Source organism: Lepidochelys kempii, chromosome 3 (assembly GCF_965140265.1).
Source record: "Lepidochelys kempii isolate rLepKem1 chromosome 3, rLepKem1.hap2, whole genome shotgun sequence".
NCBI classification, from domain to species: domain Eukaryota; kingdom Metazoa; phylum Chordata; order Testudines; family Cheloniidae; genus Lepidochelys; species Lepidochelys kempii.
The window spans coordinates 271,381-290,922 of NC_133258.1; the positions used below are offsets into that span (position 1 = coordinate 271,381).

Here is a 19,542-nt window from a genome sequence, read left to right on the forward strand (position 1 = left end):
ATGTGCATGATAATCAAGTTGGGCCATTTCGTCTGGAACACATGACTTATGAGGAGAGGCTGAGGGAACTGGGATTGTTTAGTCTGCGGAAGAGAAGAATGAGGGGGGATTTGATAGCTGCTTTCAACTACCTGAGAGGTGGTTCCAGAGAGGATGGTTCTAGACTATTCTCAGTGGTGGAAGAGGACAGGACAAGGAGTAATGGTCTCAAGTTGCAGTGGGGGAGGTTTAGGTTGGATATTAGGAAAAACTTTTTCACTAGGAGGGTGGTGAAACACTGGAATGCGTTACCTAGGGAGGTGGCGGAATCTCCTTCCTTAGAAGTTTTTAAGGTCAGGCTTGACAAAGCCCTGGCTGGGATGATTTAATTGGGGATGGGTCTTGCTTTTGAGCAGGGGGTTGGACTAGATGACCTCCTGAGGTCCCTTCCAACCCTGATATTCTATGATTCTATGGTCAGCATCTGCTCCAGTTTGGTTAGCATACAAGAAAATAGACTCAGGCTACCACCAGAGAAGTTCCAGCCCAGCACAGATGTGATGCATTGATGACCTCACAGAGGTGGTGATTAGCATCAGAGCACTCAGAACTTCTTAGGGGTAAAGCTCTCATAGTCTCAGACTGGAGGACAGTGCTGCTGGGCACTAGGGCACTCTGGGAAAGTGCCGGGTCCTAGCTGAGGAAGCGTGTCCCGAGGGTAAGGGAGATATGAAATGCTGCAGTGCGGTGTTGGGTGGCAACAATCTAAGCACTGATGGGTGAAGACATCCTAAACCCACTGCTCCCTTTGCTTCCCTTCCCCTATGAAGTCTATTGAACCACAAGACTCTCCTCTCTTTTGGTCTTCCCTCCTTCAACCCCCAGCCTCTGCAGAGCTTCGGGATGGGGAAGGTGTTTGTTCCCTGTTTACCAGTCTGGATGAGGATTTATGAGTCTCCACTCTTCACATTCCATTTCAACAGAGAAATACAACAGCTTCCCCCTGTATTTGAAATAGCACTGTGATTGTTCTCAGGATCGCAGATCACCTCATTGCCCCTGCTTCTAGTGAGGGGGAGTTATAGAATCATAGAATATCAGGGTTGGAAGGGACCTCAGGAGTCCAACCCCCTGCTCAAAGCAGGACAATCCCCAGTTTTTGCCCCAGATCCCTAAATGGCCCCCTCAAGGATTGAACTCACAACCCTGGGTTTAGCAGGCCAATGCTCAAACCACTGAGCTATCCCTCCCCCCTGTGTCTGTGCAGGCGACGGTGCCCTCTAGGCACCGGCTGGGGTGGTTTCTCTGCTGTCATGGGCAGCACCCACCACGTCACCTCCCAGGGACTGCAGCCAGCCCAGGAGGAGGCTGTTTGCACAGAGCAGTGCCAGCCACCTGCCCCCGCCCCCGGGAGAGGAACACGCTAGCCCCGGCCGGGAGTGGCATGGGCCGCTGCCAACCATGGGCTATGAATACCGGAGGGCGGAGCACCGCTGCTCCCCAAGCCCCAGCAGACGCGTGAGCAGCCGCCCCGAGAGCGGTCCCAGGGCCGCGGAGATGTCATGCCCACTGACTGACCAGGAGAAGAGGGAGCAGATCAGCATCCTCAGCATCGTGGGGTTGGAGAACGTGGCCGAGCTGAAGAAGGGTTTCAACCGGCACCTGCACTTCACCTGGTCAAGGACCAGAACGTGGCTACCCCCCACGACTACTACTTCGCCCTGGCGCACACCGTGTGCAAACACCTGGTGGGCAGGTGGATCCGCACCCAGCAGTATTACTATGAGAAGGGTCCCAAGAGAGTTTACTATCTCTCTAGAATTTTACATGGGCCCTACCTTACAGAACACCATGATAAACCTTGGATTGAAGAATGCTTGTGATGAGTCAATTTATCAGCTCGGGCTGGATATAGAAGAGCTGGAGGACATTGAACAGGACGCTGGCCTTGGCAACAGAAGTCTTGGAAGACTGGCTGCCTGCTTTCTTGATTCAATGGCAACACTTGGGCTTGCTGCATATGGGTATGGCATCAGATAGGAATATGGAATCTTCAACCAGAAGATCCGAGATGGATGGCAGGTGGAAAAAGCCAACGACTGGTTTAGATACGGCAACCTCTGGGAGAAAGCCCATCCCAAGTACATGCTGCCTGTCCACTTTTATGGAAGAGTGGAACACACCAAGAGTGGACAGAAGTGGGTTGATATGTAGGTGGTCCTCGCCTTGCCCTATGATACCCCTGTGCCTGGATACATGAATAACACCGTCAACACCATGCGGCTGTGGTCTGCTCGGGCACCTAATTACTTCAACCTCTGAGACTTTAATGTTGGAGATTCCGTTCAAGCCATCTTGGACAGAAATTTGGCTGAGAACATATCACGTGTCCTCTATCCAAACTATAACTTTTTCAAAGGCAAAGAGTTGCGACTGAAGTAGGAGTACTTCGTTGTGGCTGCCACCCTCCAGGATATTATCCGATGTTTTAAAGCATCCAAATTTGGAAGCACGGAAAACGTTTGAACTATATTTGATTCTTTTCCAGATCAGGTAGCAATTCAGCTGAATGACACTCATCCTACACTGGTCATTCCCGAATTGATGAGGGTTTTTGTGGACATTGAAAAACTGCCATGGACGAAGGCCTGGGATATCAGCAAGTGGACCTTTGCCTATACAAACCACACAGTGCTCCCTGAAGCTCTAGAGCGCTGGCCAGTCAATCTTGTGGAGTCTTCCCTGTGGAATCTGGATGTCAGCTCCCTGACACCCCCGCCCATGAGCCTCTAAAGCTCTCCTCTCTGGGCTATGCCAGCACTGCCTTCACCTTACAGGTTTACAAGAGGTGCGCCCGAGTCCCCTTGAAGTATTCCTCTGTGATATCCAGGCTACTCTCAGAAACGCCAGAGCCTCTAATCCCAAAGCAGCAGTGTACCCCAATTTTACCTTAAAAACACCACTCCTGTAAACTGCCCCTGTAAGCACTTAAATAAATCATCTTGTTTTATTGCAAGAAAGACTAGAGGTTCCACTAGAAACCAGAGAGAGAGATGGAAACAAACTACTAGAATACAAAAAAAAATCATAAAATAAACTAGGGCCTACGTTTATTAATAGTAACCTTTCCCCTCTAATCAAGTAAGTTTCCCCCTTCCCCACCAAAGTTCAGTCTGTTGCAGAGCTGGCTGGTTACCCAGGAACCAGAATCCAGTCTTTCATGAAACACTCCTGTTCACCAGATGTCTCCTCAGTGAGTGGATGCAATGTCTTTTTCTCCACTCTGTGATATATCTAATCAGTCTTCTGTCTTTATTCACACACAGGGCACTCGTCTGTCTGCTATAATGTTCCCTTTTACCTCCATGTGGTTTTGATTGCTAGCTGTTGTCTTTGATGGTTTTCCTTTGACTGTTCTGGGATGAGGCAAGGGTAGGGAATTGAATAATATATTACATAATCAACTAGCCATGGCGCAGTGACAACTCCCTCCCGCTTGAATGGGTCCTCACCAAGACGTATGATTCCCTGGTGACTACCTTTTACTCCAAGACCATAAGGACATGATTTTCAGTATAGTTACATTATTCCTTAAACATTACCCGTATACACATCTCACAACCATTAAGTATTGATAAGTTACAACCTTTCAACAGAGACCTCACCAACTGTCCTTCAAGGATAACTCCCATGAAAGCCATGTATAATGTGTAGTAAGTTTGTCAGGTCTGAGCCAGGAGTTGCTTGTAAAGAACAGTGAACGCTTTTGCCAGTTGGCATCAGTGGTGTCTGTGTCCCAATCATCTTTATAATTAACAGGCCAGGAATTGGAACCTGAGTCTTCAGCAGCTTTCATGCTGCAGCCTCAGAACCTTGGATCAAGAGAGAGAGAAACAAGACCTAAAGCTACCACCTCCCAAGACAAAGAATCACCAGCTGCAGGCTTGCACCAGGAGCAGTGGTGAGTCATGGAGTCCCCGTGTCCCTTTCCACCTCCTCTGAGCAGAGGCAGTGGTGCTATTGTAGAGTCTCCTCTGCTTCATCCTTTGCTGCTCATCAAGGATGTGAGAGAGCAGCTAAACGCACACATCAGAAAAAAGAGACTCCAGCTCCTGTGGGGCTTGCCATATATAATCCTGAACTCCCTGGCAGCATCCATCCCATCCATCCCAGAGTTCCTGGAATGCACAGCACTGCTGGAGTCTAAAGAGTACCAGCGACCACTCTTCAAGGCAGAAAGGCGTAAGCACCTTGAGCAACACCTGAGAGAGAAAATAGTGCATCACAAATGGGGCCTTCCCAAGAGAATCCAGAAGTCTTTGAAATGGTTTATTCCTCCTGAGGCAGCCAAACAGGAGCCCATGCCTGATGAGAAGGTTCCTATATCTACCTTTACACATACAGGAGTATGTGAAGCTTCATGTGGGAGCTCAGAGGCCTGTACTAGCAGGATCTGTCTGACAGCACAGAGATCTGAAGGCAGTGGACAAACCACAGTGACACTAGACACTACATCTGAGACCACTATAGCTGGAAGCATGGGAAATCTTCAGAGACATCAGAACAGAACAGGTCCACAGAATAAAACAGGAGAGGAGTCTCTGCTGCTGGAATGGTCTATGCATTTCAACCCAGATGCAACTGAGCTGCCAGTGATTGGGGAGAAAAAGGAAAAGCACCTGGAGTTCCAGGGAGGGAAGGAGAACTGTGACCTTTCAGAAGACACTGAGGGCTCCTGGGAGACATTTTTGCTGGGTACATGTCCAAGTACACAACCGGCTCTCCTCAATGGGGCTCAGAGTGAAACTGGAACTAGCTTCATGGACACACAGTTCAGAAATAACAAAAGACAATATAACCAGAACCTGGAGCTCGGGACGAAGCTAGAGATGAAATGGGGTGTCTCCTACATGTTCCAGGAATCCTCTCCTGCCATGAGAACTCCCCCTGCCCAACTCACTTACTGGGAGAAAAAGCCCAGCTCAGGAGCAGAAAAAAGCCCTGTAAGCAGGATCAGTGGGTCTCAAAAATTACCCCGTAGTTGCCAAAGGGGATTTTCCCAGGGACTCCTAAGGGCCATCAGTCCTCCAGAACAGTTACAATCACAGCTGCTTTCACATGCCAGTGGAGAGGAGGTTCCAAAATCTAACTTTGTCCGGGAAGGACAGAAATTTCTTGGAATAGCAGGCTCTTGTAGGTCAGTAACTATGCACAGAACTGATAGTGACAGAACGGATAGTGACACAGCTGAGACATCTAGGGCCCTGTTACTGGCAGGGCAGTTAGCCTCACTGGAGGGTGAGAATCAAGAGACTAGGCCAAAGATGACTCTTACACAGCTCCCTCTGGAATCCCAGTTGCAACCCAGCCCAGCTGGAGCTCCTCTTGCTGAGATTCCCTGGGCTCTCAATAGAGACATGCTGGGGAATAAAAATCTTCAGATTAAACTGGGTTTGCAGAGTCCCTCCCAAGTGCCCATGACCCCCAGCACTGACTCTGCAGCCTCCCTGCAAATTCCAGGAGCTGAGGGTGAAGAAAGTCTTGTTACAGAGGACACAAAAAAATACTTCGAATTCCACCTGAGAGAAAAATTGCTGCATCAGAAATGGGGACTCCCTAAGAGATTGCAAGAATCCATGACCCTGTTTCTACTGCTAGAAGCAACAATAAATTAATGCCTTTCTTCCCCAAGGAAGACTGGGATGTGCTGGTCTGGGTCTCCTTACTCTCCTTCAAGGACAGAATTCTACAGTAATTATCACCTCTTCTAAATTTTTGTTATCATTAAATATAACTCTGGATATTCATCTATCTAAATGTCCAATCCCTTTTTGAATCTTACATGCCTGGCCTCAACTGTTACCCGCAAAAACAGAGTTACCTCTCTGTTACTCACACTCTCTAGGGGCACCCACACTTACCCTGTTCCTAGGGCTCAGGCATAACCCTGTCAATTTTCTGCAGGTTTGCAGGACCTTTTACCAGTGAAAGAACCTTACACAGTACTATCCTTATCCTCTATTTATTAACAATCACGAAAAATAGAATGCACACACTACACATACAATGCTCACCACTCCCAATTAGACAGATGAACTTTTCTTGAGGGTCAGTCAGGATCAGTCATCTGGGGGATTCCAGTTTCTACACGGTGTCATTGGCAGAGTGTTGAGGTCTGGCAGCTCTGATGGGGCTGTGTCCTGGAGTTGGTTCCCAAAGAATTTTCTTTTGGACCCCAGTTTATATAGTGAAACTTGAGTCCTGTTTAGCTATACCTTAACCAATCATTTTACTAAAATTTTACTAACCAATCCTAACATTGTAACAAAATTCTCTAGCCAATTATACCCCACCACCTTAATTAATTTACACCTAGCAAAATTAATTATGTAACAGTCAGAAACAATCAAAGAACCAGAGATCATATATCAGACAAACAATAGGGAAGTGGGGACCATAATGACAATACAATAAAGAAGTGAGGATTTCACAACCACAACTATTGATAAGTGATTTCTTGCCAGACGGCATGCTATCAAACTAAGTTTTCTTTAACCATCTTAAGATGTTTCTTTATCCGGTGATAGTGGGTGCTATTCGACCAGGATCTCCTTCTTAACAGCCTGATAGTACATTGTTTTAATGTAATTTAGATGGGATGTGACTTCCTGCTTTTTAGCTAATGGCTGCTGCTCTTCTAATATGGCTGCAGACAAAAGCTTAGGCTTTAGGCCTTATAATATGGCTACAGGAAAAAGCCTTATCCTTACACAATGACTTCCTGTGGCAGTGAGTTCCGCAGTGTAATTACACATTGTGTGAAAAAGTATTTCCTTTTGTTAGTTCTGAATTTGCTACCTTTTTATTTCACTGAATGTCCCTTGTTCTTATGGTGGGTAGAAAGTTAGCTAGATTGTCGGGCTCAACGGGTAGTGATCAATGGCTCCATGTCTAGTTGGCAGCCGGTGTCAAGCGGAGTGCCCCAGGGGTCGGTCCTGGGGCCGGTTTTGTTCAATATCTTCATAAATGATCTGGAGGATGGTGTGGATTGCACTCTCAGCAAATTCGCGGATGATACTAAACTAGGAGGAGTGGTAGATACGCTGGAGGGCAGAGATAGGATACAGAGGGACCTAGACAAATTTGAGGATTGGGCCAAAAGAAATCTGATGAGGTTCAATAAGGATAAGTGCAGGGTCTTGCACTTAGGACGGAAGAACCCAATGCACTGCTACAGACTAGGGACCGAATGGCTAGGCAGCAGTTGTGCGGAAAAGGACCTAGGGGTGACAGTGGACGAGAAGCTGGATATGAGTCAGCAGTGTGCCCTTGTTGCCAAGAAGGCCAATGGCATTTTGGGATGTATAAGTAGGGGCATAGCGAGCAGATCGAGGGACATGATCGTCCCCCTCTATTCGACATTGGTGAGGCCTCATCTGGAGTACTGTGTCCAGTTTTGGGCCCCACACTACAAGAAGGATGTGGAAAAATTGGAGAGAGTCCAGCGAAGGGCAACAAAAATGATTAGGGGTCTGGAACACATAACTTATGAGGAGAGGCTGAGGGAACTGGAATTGTTTAGTCTGCAGAAGAGAAGAATGAGGGGGGATTTGACAGCTGCTTTCAACTACCTGAGAGGTGGTTCCAGAGAGGATGGTTCTAGACTATTCTCAGTGGTAGAAGAGGACAGGACACAAGGAGTAATGGTCTCAAGTTGCAGTGGGGGAGGTTTAGGTTGGATATTAGGAAAAACTTTTTCACTAGGAGGGTGGTGAAACACTGGAGTGTGTTACCTAGGGAGGTGGTAGAATCTCCTTCCTTAGAAGTTTTTAAGTCAGGCTTGACAAAGCCCTGGCTGGGATGATTTAATTGGGGATTGGTCCTGCTTTGAGCAGGGGGTTGGACTAGATGACCTCCTGAGGTCCCTTCCAACCCTGATATTCTATGATTCTATGGTATTAGACAGGAAAAAACGTAAGTTCTTTTAAAAAAAAAAGAAAAAAAAAACCCACACCTCAGATTTTCTCCTAATCACAGGATTCCAGAAATACCAAAGATCACAAGAGTGTAGTTGTAGCTGTATTGGTCGCAGGATATGAAAGACCCAAGGTGGGTGAGATAATATCTTTTATTGGACAAATTTCTGTTGGTGAGAGAGACAAGATTTTGAGCTACACAGAGCTCTTCTTCTTGCAGATATACATTGGGGATATGTTCCAGGCTGGGGAGATGGAACTTCAGGGGCACGTTTCTGGGTGGGGAGATGGTCTGAAGAAGAGCTCTGTGTGGCTCAAAAGCTTGTCATTCTCACCAAGAAAGAAGTTGCTCCAATAAAAGACTTGTCTCTCTCTAAAGATCACAAGACTCAGGAGGATAGCACAAGAGCTGGCCCAGGATCAATCACTGTGGAGAGGGATAGCACAGTGGTTGGAATGCTAGCATGGGACTCAGAAGACCTAGATTCATTCCCTGCTCTGCCATAGGCTGTAAAATGAGGATAACAGATTCACACATTCCGAGGCCAGAAGGGACCACTGTGATCATTTAGCCTGACCTCTGTATAACACAAGCCAGAAAACATCCCCTAGACTGAGCAGATCTTTTAGAAAAACATCCAACAATGGCATTACCCTACCTCGCAGTGCTGCTGTGTGGATAAATATGTTAAAGTTTGTGAGACACTCAGATACTTCAGCAATGGGGGCCATATAAGACCCATGTGAAATAGCTGGATAAATTGTTCCCTGCCAATGTCTCACTAAAGCCTTTTGGCTCAAATCTCTTTTTGTTGGAAGTTATAGCTCCTCCCAGTTCAGTATCCTCTGGGAATTTCATTTCCCTCTCAGATTATTAACAAAGCTGTTAATGAAGAATGTGGTCCTAAATAATTCTAATACCAAAAGCAGGTGGTTATGGCAGTGAGCAGTGGAGAGCTCTCTGTTAGCTCATTCCTGGGGTCACAGTTGGGGCCTACTTCTTGCCCTGGTGGATGTGGTACAGGCGAGCCATATCTCGCATGTAGCAATGCTCTCGCAGCAGCTGCTGTGCCTGGTCCTCTAACCGGCGCTTGTGTAAATGCAGTGCGCGTGATCGCTGGATGAGCTGGTGCAGCTCCTGCCGAAGCTCCTGGTTCTCGCATTTCACCTGTTTGCTATGCTCCTGCATGCACTGTGCAACCACTTCCTGTGCCTGTTGCAGGAGGCAGAGCACCTGCTGCTGGGACTTCTGCTCAAAGGCTGCCTTCTCCTGCAGGAAATGGGTTTTGGTCTCCTGCAGGTGCTGAGTGTGCTGCTGCCTGGTGGCCACCAGCTCTCCCTGCAGCTCCCTGATGTGGGCAGCCTGCTCCTGCTGCAGTGCCTGAATCTGCTGCAGGCCTTCAACCTCCTTGCTAAGGCGGAGAAGTTCACCCTCTTTGTGCAACAGTTGTTCCTGCAGAGCTGCCTCCTTCCTCTGGTAGAGGGTGAGCAGTTCCTGCTGCTCCCTGCGGATCTCCTCTAGGGCCTGCTTGTTCTGATCATTCAGGGAGATGATGGCATCCTGGCGCCGCTGGGCCCGCTTGGCCACATAGCACATGAATTCCTGGCTCTCAGCACGGAGACGCTGGGCCTCTTGCTGCAGGAACTCGTTCTCCTCCCGAAGCTGAACACGTGCCCCCTTCATGTCCTCCAGCTCCTTGCAAAGACGGCTGTACTCCTCTTCTCTGCTGGCTACGGCCCCCTCAGAAACTCCCTCTGGGGGTGCAGCCACAGCTGGTTGCCCCTTCTGCTCTTGCTGCAGTTTCTGCCTTCTTTTGGGGGGCATAGTGAGGCCTCAGGAGAGAGACAATGGAAAAAGATACAGTAAAAGACAGCTCAACAGCCTCCACCTACCTCTCCCCAGTGAGCATCAAGAGCAGCTCCCAGAGCAGGGTAGCTGAGGGGGGGAGACTTCAGCCCCCTGTGTTTGTAAAATAGCTGGGTGATTGCCGTCACCACCATTGTTCTCCAAAGAAACATGTGTGGGGGCCAGCATAGGTCCTGGTGTCTCAGGTTAAAGAGGTGCCTCCTGAAGCCTCCTGTTTCTGCTGAAAATCCCATTACCTGTGCGTATTAAGTGCCCCATGGCTTTTGCTACACCACTGAAGCAAAGGGGATCTAGGAAGGAAATTGCTGCTGATATTTTCTCCATGTGCAGTGTTGGGGTCATGGCTTCCTTGGCCAGGCACAGCCCCTGTGCTGGAAAGCCAAACACCCTTGTGCCCCCTTGCCCCAGGACAGGGCCTTCCAGTCCAGGCTCCCTGTGTCCCTAACTCCTCTTCACTCTGTACTCCTCACCTCAGCTCCCCTCACCTCATACCAGTCTGCTACCACTTCCCTCATTACAGCCCAGGGCCCTGTCTCCCCCCACCTCATACCATCCAGCATCCATGAGCCCAGGCCAGGACCCCCCCCAGCTCCCCTTCACCCCCAACCCCGGGCCCTGTCTCCCCCCACCTCATACCACCCAGCATCCATGAGCCCAGGCCAGGACCCCCCCCAGCTCCCCTTCACCCCCAACCCCGGGCCCTGTCTCCCCCCACCTCATACCACCCAGCATCCATGAGCCCAGGCCAGGACCCCCCCCAGCTCCCCTTCACCCCCAACCCCGGCCCCTGTCTCCCCCCACCTCGTACCACCCAGCATCCATGAGCCCAGGCCAGGACCCCCCCCCAGCTCCCCTTCACCCCCAAGCCCGGGCCCGTCTCCCCCCACCTCGTCCCACCCGGCATCCATGAGCCCAGGCCAGGACCGCCCCCCCCCCCCCAGCTCCCCTTCACCCCCAAGCCCGGGCCCGTCTCCCCCCACCTCGTCCCACCCGGCATCCATGAGCCCAGGCCAGGACCGCCCCCCCCCCCCCCCAGCTCCCCTTCACCCCCAAGCCCGGGCCCGTCTCCCCCCACCTCGTCCCACCCGGCATCCATGAGCCCAGGCCAGGACCGCCCCCCCCCCCCCCCAGCTCCCCTTCACCCCCAAGCCCGGGCCCGTCTCCCCCCACCTCGTCCCACCCGGCATCCATGAGCCCAGGCCAGGACCGCCCCCCCCCCCCCCAGCTCCCCTTCACCCCCAAGCCCGGGCCCGTCTCCCCCCACCTCGTCCCACCCGGCATCCATGAGCCCAGGCCAGGACCGCCCCCCCCCCCCCCCCAGCTCCCCTTCACCCCCAAGCCCGGGCCCGTCTCCCCCCACCTCGTCCCACCCGGCATCCATGAGCCCAGGCCAGGACCGCCCCCCCCCCCCCCCCAGCTCCCCTTCACCCCCAAGCCCGGGCCCGTCTCCCCCCACCTCGTCCCACCCGGCATCCATGAGCCCAGGCCAGGACCGCCCCCCCCCCCCCCCCAGCTCCCCTTCACCCCCAAGCCCGGGCCCGTCTCCCCCCACCTCGTCCCACCCGGCATCCATGAGCCCAGGCCAGGACCGCCCCCCCCCCCCCCCCAGCTCCCCTTCACCCCCAAGCCCGGGCCCGTCTCCCCCCACCTCGTCCCACCCGGCATCCATGAGCCCAGGCCAGGACCGCCCCCCCCCCCCCCCCCAGCTCCCCTTCACCCCCAAGCCCGGGCCCGTCTCCCCCCACCTCGTCCCACCCGGCATCCATGAGCCCAGGCCAGGACCGCCCCCCCCCCCCCCCCAGCTCCCCTTCACCCCCAAGCCCGGGCCCGTCTCCCCCCACCTCGTCCCACCCGGCATCCATGAGCCCAGGCCAGGACCGCCCCCCCCCCCCCCAGCTCCCCTTCACCCCCAAGCCCGGGCCCGTCTCCCCCCACCTCGTCCCACCCGGCATCCATGAGCCCAGGCCAGGACCGCCCCCCCCCCCCCCCAGCTCCCCTTCACCCCCAAGCCCGGGCCCGTCTCCCCCCACCTCGTCCCACCCGGCATCCATGAGCCCAGGCCAGGACCGCCCCCCCCCCCCCCCAGCTCCCCTTCACCCCCAAGCCCGGGCCCGTCTCCCCCCACCTCGTCCCACCCGGCATCCATGAGCCCAGGCCAGGACCGCCCCCCCCCCCCCCCAGCTCCCCTTCACCCCCAAGCCCGGGCCCGTCTCCCCCCACCTCGTCCCACCCGGCATCCATGAGCCCAGGCCAGGACCGCCCCCCCCCCCCCCCAGCTCCCCTTCACCCCCAAGCCCGGGCCCGTCTCCCCCCACCTCGTCCCACCCGGCATCCATGAGCCCAGGCCAGGACCGCCCCCCCCCCCCCCCAGCTCCCCTTCACCCCCAAGCCCGGGCCCGTCTCCCCCCACCTCGTCCCACCCGGCATCCATGAGCCCAGGCCAGGACCGCCCCCCCCCCCCCCCCAGCTCCCCTTCACCCCCAAGCCCGGGCCCGTCTCCCCCCACCTCGTCCCACCCGGCATCCATGAGCCCAGGCCAGGACCGCCCCCCCCCCCCCCCCAGCTCCCCTTCACCCCCAAGCCCGGGCCCGTCTCCCCCCACCTCGTCCCACCCGGCATCCATGAGCCCAGGCCAGGACCGCCCCCCCCCCCCCCCAGCTCCCCTTCACCCCCAAGCCCGGGCCCGTCTCCCCCCACCTCGTCCCACCCGGCATCCATGAGCCCAGGCCAGGACCGCCCCCCCCCCCCCCCAGCTCCCCTTCACCCCCAAGCCCGGGCCCGTCTCCCCCCACCTCGTCCCACCCGGCATCCATGAGCCCAGGCCAGGACCGCCCCCCCCCCCCCCAGCTCCCCTTCACCCCCAAGCCCGGGCCCGTCTCCCCCCACCTCGTCCCACCCGGCATCCATGAGCCCAGGCCAGGACCGCCCCCCCCCCCCCCAGCTCCCCTTCACCCCCAAGCCCGGGCCCGTCTCCCCCCACCTCGTCCCACCCGGCATCCATGAGCCCAGGCCAGGACCGCCCCCCCCCCCCAGCTCCCCTTCACCCCCAAGCCCGGGCCCGTCTCCCCCCACCTCGTCCCACCCGGCATCCATGAGCCCAGGCCAGGACCGCCCCCCCCCCCCCCCAGCTCCCCTTCACCCCCAAGCCCGGGCCCGTCTCCCCCCACCTCGTCCCACCCGGCATCCATGAGCCCAGGCCAGGACCGCCCCCCCCCCCCCCAGCTCCCCTTCACCCCCAAGCCCGGGCCCGTCTCCCCCCACCTCGTCCCACCCGGCATCCATGAGCCCAGGCCAGGACCGCCCCCCCCCCCCCCCAGCTCCCCTTCACCCCCAAGCCCGGGCCCGTCTCCCCCCACCTCGTCCCACCCGGCATCCATGAGCCCAGGCCAGGACCGCCCCCCCCCCCCCCAGCTCCCCTTCACCCCCAAGCCCGGGCCCGTCTCCCCCCACCTCGTCCCACCCGGCATCCATGAGCCCAGGCCAGGACCGCCCCCCCCCCCCCCAGCTCCCCTTCACCCCCAAGCCCGGGCCCGTCTCCCCCCACCTCGTCCCACCCGGCATCCATGAGCCCAGGCCAGGACCGCCCCCCCCCCCCCCAGCTCCCCTTCACCCCCAAGCCCGGGCCCGTCTCCCCCCACCTCGTCCCACCCGGCATCCATGAGCCCAGGCCAGGACCGCCCCCCCCCCCCCCAGCTCCCCTTCACCCCCAAGCCCGGGCCCGTCTCCCCCCACCTCGTCCCACCCGGCATCCATGAGCCCAGGCCAGGACCGCCCCCCCCCCCCCCCAGCTCCCCTTCACCCCCAAGCCCGGGCCCGTCTCCCCCCACCTCGTCCCACCCGGCATCCATGAGCCCAGGCCAGGACCGCCCCCCCCCCCCAGCTCCCCTTCACCCCCAAGCCCGGGCCCGTCTCCCCCCACCTCGTCCCACCCGGCATCCATGAGCCCAGGCCAGGACCGCCCCCCCCCCCCAGCTCCCCTTCACCCCCAAGCCCGGGCCCGTCTCCCCCCACCTCGTCCCACCCGGCATCCATGAGCCCAGGCCAGGACCGCCCCCCCCCCCAGCTCCCCTTCACCCCCAAGCCCGGGCCCGTCTCCCCCCACCTCGTCCCACCCGGCATCCATGAGCCCAGGCCAGGACCGCCCCCCCCCCCCCAGCTCCCCTTCACCCCCAAGCCCGGGCCCGTCTCCCCCCACCTCGTCCCACCCGGCATCCATGAGCCCAGGCCAGGACCGCCCCCCCCCCCAGCTCCCCTTCACCCCCAAGCCCGGGCCCGTCTCCCCCCACCTCGTCCCACCCGGCATCCATGAGCCCAGGCCAGGACCGCCCCCCCCCCCAGCTCCCCTTCACCCCCAAGCCCGGGCCCGTCTCCCCCCACCTCGTCCCACCCGGCATCCATGAGCCCAGGCCAGGCCCCCCCAGCTCCCCTTGCCAGGACCCTGGCTCCTTCCCAGCTCCCCGATTGGTACCAGCCCCCTCCCCTGGACTCCCCCCACCCAGCTCCCGCCACCTCAGGCCAGGCCCCCACAGCGCCCCCCTACCTCGTGCCCCCTGGCTCCCCCCCCCCGCATGCCCGGGCCCCCGCCCCTCCCCCCCCTCGTGCCCCCGCAGCCCCCCCGCATGCCCAGGGCCCCCCCGCCCCGCGTGCCCGCCCCCCCTCCCCCCCTCCCCGGCGGCTGCGTTTTCGGGCCCCTCACCCGGACTGGGTCCCGCGCCGCTTCCCCGTCGCCTGGAGACGGGGCGGCTCCGGCTCCGGCTCCCGCCCGGCCCGCCCCACAGCCCGAGGCCCCAGCGTGGGGGCGGGACTCCCCTCCGCTGTGGGGCGCACAGTGACCCCCGCCCCCCCGGGCCGCGCCGAGCCGCCCCCCCCTCCCCGGGCGAGGAGCCGCCTCCCAACCGGGCCCTGGGGGACCCGCCCCCCCAAAGCCGCCGGCGGGCCCGGGTTTCTGATCCGCAACCCGGACACCCCCACCCCCTGCCCGTCCACTGGGCCGAGGTGCGGGAGGGGTGCGGGCTCCGTTTGGGGGTGCGGGCTCCAGGATGGGGCCAGAAATGAGGGGTTCCGGGTGCGGGAGGGGATGGGTTGGGCATGCGGGGGGGGGGCTCCGGGCTGGGACGTGGCGGGGGGGGCTCAGGGTTGGGGGTGCAGGGGGGAGGTGGGCTCCGGCTGGGGGGGGGCTCTGGGGATGAGTTTGGCATGCAGGGGGGGGCTCCCGGCTAGGACAGGGGGTGGGGGTGTGGGGGGGGTGCAGTGTGTAGGCGCCGGGAGGGAGTTTGGGTGCAAGCGGGGGCTCAGGGCTAGGGCAGGCGGTTGGGACGGGGTTGGGGTGCAGGCTCGAGGAAGAGGTTCCGACCTGGGGCAGAGGCTGGAGGTGTGGGCTCAGGTGGTTCCTGATCTGCAGCGTAGCAGGGCTAAGGCAGGCTCCCTGCCTGCCCTGGCTCTGCACAGCTTGTAGAAGCGGCGGGGGGGAACGGGCCGGGACGGGGACACACGACACGAAGGCAGCTCTGTGTGCTGCCCGCAGGCACTGCCCCTACAGCTCCCATTGTCTGCGGTTGCCAGCATAGGGCCTGGCCCCATGCCCGGGGGTCCTGGCCACCAGCACCGCCCCTCTGCGTCTGGCCCCCCATGCAGCAGCCGGCCCCATGCCACTTCTGGCCACACATGCGGCTGCTGGCCCTGGGCCTGAGGGTCCTGGCTGCTGGCCCTGCTCTCGACCCCAGCTGTGGCCAGAGCCTTGGCTCCCTTACCGCTGTCTGGGTCCCCCACCCCCAGAGATCTAGCCCTGCTCCCAGCCCCAGCTCTGGAGTGGACAGGGGGCTGGCTTTCAGCACCCCTATTATTAAAATGTTCCAGCACCACTGGTTCTCAGCCACTGGGAGCTGCGGAGCTTCCCTGATCACCCCTGTGCCTAGGGGCTGCAGGAACATGCCGGCCACTTCTGGGACTGCATGGAGCCAGAGCAGGCAGGGAGCCTGTCTTAGACCCGCTATGGCGCTGACCGGACTTTTAATTGCCCAATCAGCAGTGCTGACCAGAGCCACCAAGGTCCCTTTTCAACTGGGCGTTCCAGTCAAAAACCAGACACCTGGCAACCCTACGGCTGGCCTGAGCAGGACTCTACCCCTGCCTGTTTCAGGGAAGAGGAGGAGCAAGGGTGGGGTCACAGCCTGGGTTAGGGGAGCCTCCCCTGGCCTACGATACTCCCAGCTCATGGAAATTGCTCATTCATTAACATAAATGTGATCTAGTTGGTAGGACTGACACCCAGTAGAATGATTCACAAGATTGGATTCTACTTCTTTAGAAAAAAGAACAGGAGGACTTGTGGCACCTCAGAGACTAACCAATTTATTAGAGCATAAGCTTTCGTGAGCTACAGCTCACTTCATCGGATGCATACCGTGGAAACTGCAGCAGTCTTTATATATACACAGAGAATATGAAACAATACCTCCTCCCACTGTTTCATATTCTCTGTGTATATATAAAGTCTGCTGCAGTTTCCACGATATGCATCCAATGAAGTGAGCTGTAGCTCACGAAAGCTCATGCTCAAATAAATTGGTTAGTCTCTGAGGTGCCACAAGTACTCCTTTTCTTTTTGCGAATACAGACTAACACGGCTGTTACTCTGAAACCTGTCATTACTTCTTTAGAAAGAGTCACATGGGCAAAAGGGGAATGGGAGGGCCACTCTGTGTCAAAAATGGCATTACCTGTTTCCAAGTCACTGGTAACTCAATAAAACCATTTTGAATGTTCATGGATCACTGTTGTAACAGGTAAAGCACAAGATGGGCAATGAGTCGGTGTTCGCTACAAACTGCCAAATCAGGTTCCTTATATCTCTGTCTAAAGTGCATCATGGGGAAATTGCAATTGGAGGGACATGCTGGAGGTCTCATATGGCCAGTAGAACCCTAGAATCACAGAGTCTCAGGGCTGGAAGGGACCTCAGGAGGTCATCTAGTCCCAGCCCCTGCTCAAAGCAGGACCAACCCCAACTAAATCATCCCAGCCAGGGTCTTAAAAATATCTAAGGAAGGAGATTCCACCACCTCCCTAGATAACGCATTCCAGTGTTTCACCACCCTCTTAGTGAAAAAGTTTTTCCTAATATCCAACCTCAACCTCCCCCACTGCAACTTGAGACCATTACTCCTTGTTCTGTCATCTGCTACCACTGAGAACAGTCTAGAGCTATCCTCTTTGGAACCCCCTTTCAGGTAGTTGAAAGCAGCTATCAAATCCCCCCTCATTCTTCTCTTCCCAGACTAAACAATCCCAGTTCATAGAATCATAGAATCATAGAATATCAGGGTTGGAAGGGACCCCAGAAGGTCATCTAGTCCAACCCCCTGCTCAAAGCAGGACCAATTCCCAGTTAAATCATCCCAGCCAGGGCTTTGTCAAGCCTGACCTTAAAAACCTCTAAGGAAGGAGATTCTACCACCTCCCTAGGTAACGCATTCCAGTGTTTCACCACCCTCTTAGTGAAAAAGTTTTTCCTAATATCCAATCTAAACCTCCCCCACTGCAACTTGAGACCATTACTCCTCGTTCTGTCATCTGCTACCATTGAGAACAGTCTAGAGCCATCCTCTTTGGAACCCCCTTTCAGGTAGTTGAAAGCAGCTATCAAATCCCCCCTCATTCTTCTCTTCTGCAGGCTAAACAATCCCAGCTCCCTCAGCCTCTCCTTATAACTCATGTGTTCCAGTCCCCTAATCATTTTTGTTGCCCTTCGCTGGACTCTCTCCAATTTATCCACATCCTTCTTGAAGTGTGGGGCCCAAAACTGGACACAGTACTCCAGATGAGGCCTCACCAATGTCGAATAGAGGGGAACGATCACGTCCCTCGATCTGCTCGCTATGCCCCTACTTATACATCCCAAAATGCCATTGGCCTTCTTGGCAACAAGGGCACACTGCTGACTCATATCCAGCTTCTCGTCCACTGTCACCCCTAGGTCCTTTTCTGCAGAACTGCTGCCTAGCCATTCGGTCCCTAGTCTGTAGCTGTGCATTGGGTTCTTCCGTCCTAAGTGCAGGACCCTGCACTTATCCTTATTGAACCTCATCAGATTCCTTTTGGCCCAATCTTCCAATTGGTCTAGGTCCTTCTGTATCCTATCCCTCCCCTCCAGCGTATCTACCACTCCTCCCAGTTTAGTATCATCCGCAAATTTGCTGAGAGTGCAATCCACACCATCCTCCAGATCATTTATGAAGATATTGAATAAAACCGGCCCCAGGACCGACCCCTGGGGCACTCCACTTGATACCGGCTGCCAACTAGACATGGAGCCATTGATCACTACCCGTTGAGCCCGACAATTTAGCCAGCTTTCTACCCACCTTATGGTGCATTCATCCAGCCCATACTTCCTTAACTTGCTGACAAGAATACTATGGGAGACCGTGTCAAAAGCTTTGCTAAAGTCAAGAAACAATACATCCACTGCTTTCCCTTCATCCACAGAACCAGTAATCTCATCATAAAAGGCGATTAGATTAGTCAGGCATGACCTTCCCTTGGTGAATCCATGCTGGCTGTTCCTGATCACTTTCCTCTCATGCAAGTGCTTCAGGATTGATTCTTTGAGGACCTGCTCCATGATTTTTCCAGGGACTGAGGTGAGGCTGACTGGCCTGTAGTTCCCAGGATCTTCCTTCTTCCCTTTTTTAAAGATTGGCACTACATTAGCCTTTTTCCAGTCATCCGGGACTTCCCCGGTTCGCCACGAGTTTTCAAAGATAATGGCCAGTGGCTCTGCAATCACAGCCGCCAATTCCTTCAGCACTCTCGGATGCAACTCGTCCGGCCCCATGGACTTGTGCACGTCCAGCTTTTCTAAATAGTCCCTAACCGCCTCTATCTCCACAGAGGGCTGGCCATCTCTTCCGCATTTTGTGATGCCCAGCGCAGCAGTCTGGGAGCTGACCTTGTTAGTGAAAACAGAGGCAAAAAAAGCATTGAGTACATTAGCTTTTTCCACATCCTCTGTCACTAGGTTGCCTCCCTCATTCAGTAAGGGGCCCACACATTCCTTGGCTTTCTTCTTGTTGCCAACATACCTGAAGAAACCCTTCTTGTTACTCTTGACATCTCTGGCTAGCTGCAGCTCCAGGTGCGATTTGGCCCTCCTGATAACATTCCTACATGCCCGAGCAATATTTTTATACTCTTCCCTGGTCATATGTCCAACCTTCCACTTCCTCCCTCAGCTTCTCCTCATAAGTCATGTGTTCCAGACCCCTAATCATTTTTGTTGCCCTCCGCTGGACTCTCTCCAATTTTTCCACATCCTTCTTGTAGTGTGGGGCCCAAAACGACACAGTACTCCAGCTGAGACCTCACCAATGTCGAATAGAGGAGAACGATCACGTCCCTCGATCTGCTAGCAATGCCCCTAACTATACATCCCAAAATGCCATTGGCCTTCTTGGCAACAAGGGCACACTGTTGACTCATATCCAGCTTCTTGTCCACTGTAACCCCTAGGTCCTTTTCTGCAGAACTGCTGCCGAGCCATTCGGTCCCTAGTCTGTAGTGGTGCATGGGATTCTTCCATCCTAAGTCCAGGACTCTGCACTTGTCCTTGGTGAACCTCATCAGATTTCTTTTGGCCCAATCCTCTAATTTGTCTAGGGCCCTCTGTATCCTATCCTTACCCTCCAACGTATCTACCACTCCTCCCAGTTTAGTGTCATC

At 56.0% G+C, this 19,542-nt stretch overlaps 1 protein-coding gene and 1 pseudogene across 1 annotated transcript; one reads left to right on the plus strand and one right to left on the minus strand.

Moving 5' to 3' along the window:
* The first annotated feature begins 236 nt into the window (after positions 1 to 236).
* Positions 237 to 5,790, plus strand: LOC140908389 (glycogen phosphorylase, liver form pseudogene; annotated as a pseudogene).
* A 195-nt stretch (positions 5,791 to 5,985) lies between these two features.
* CCDC121 (coiled-coil domain containing 121) lies at positions 5,986 to 14,622 on the minus strand. Its single transcript, XM_073335390.1, has 2 exons — positions 14,519 to 14,622; positions 5,986 to 9,766 (listed from the first exon to the last, which is right to left on the minus strand). Exon 2 carries the CDS (start codon positions 9,637 to 9,639, stop codon positions 8,950 to 8,952), a length of 690 nt encoding a protein of 229 aa, XP_073191491.1. The 5' UTR covers positions 9,640 to 9,766; positions 14,519 to 14,622; the 3' UTR covers positions 5,986 to 8,949.
* Between the last annotated feature and the right edge of the window lie 4,920 nt (positions 14,623 to 19,542).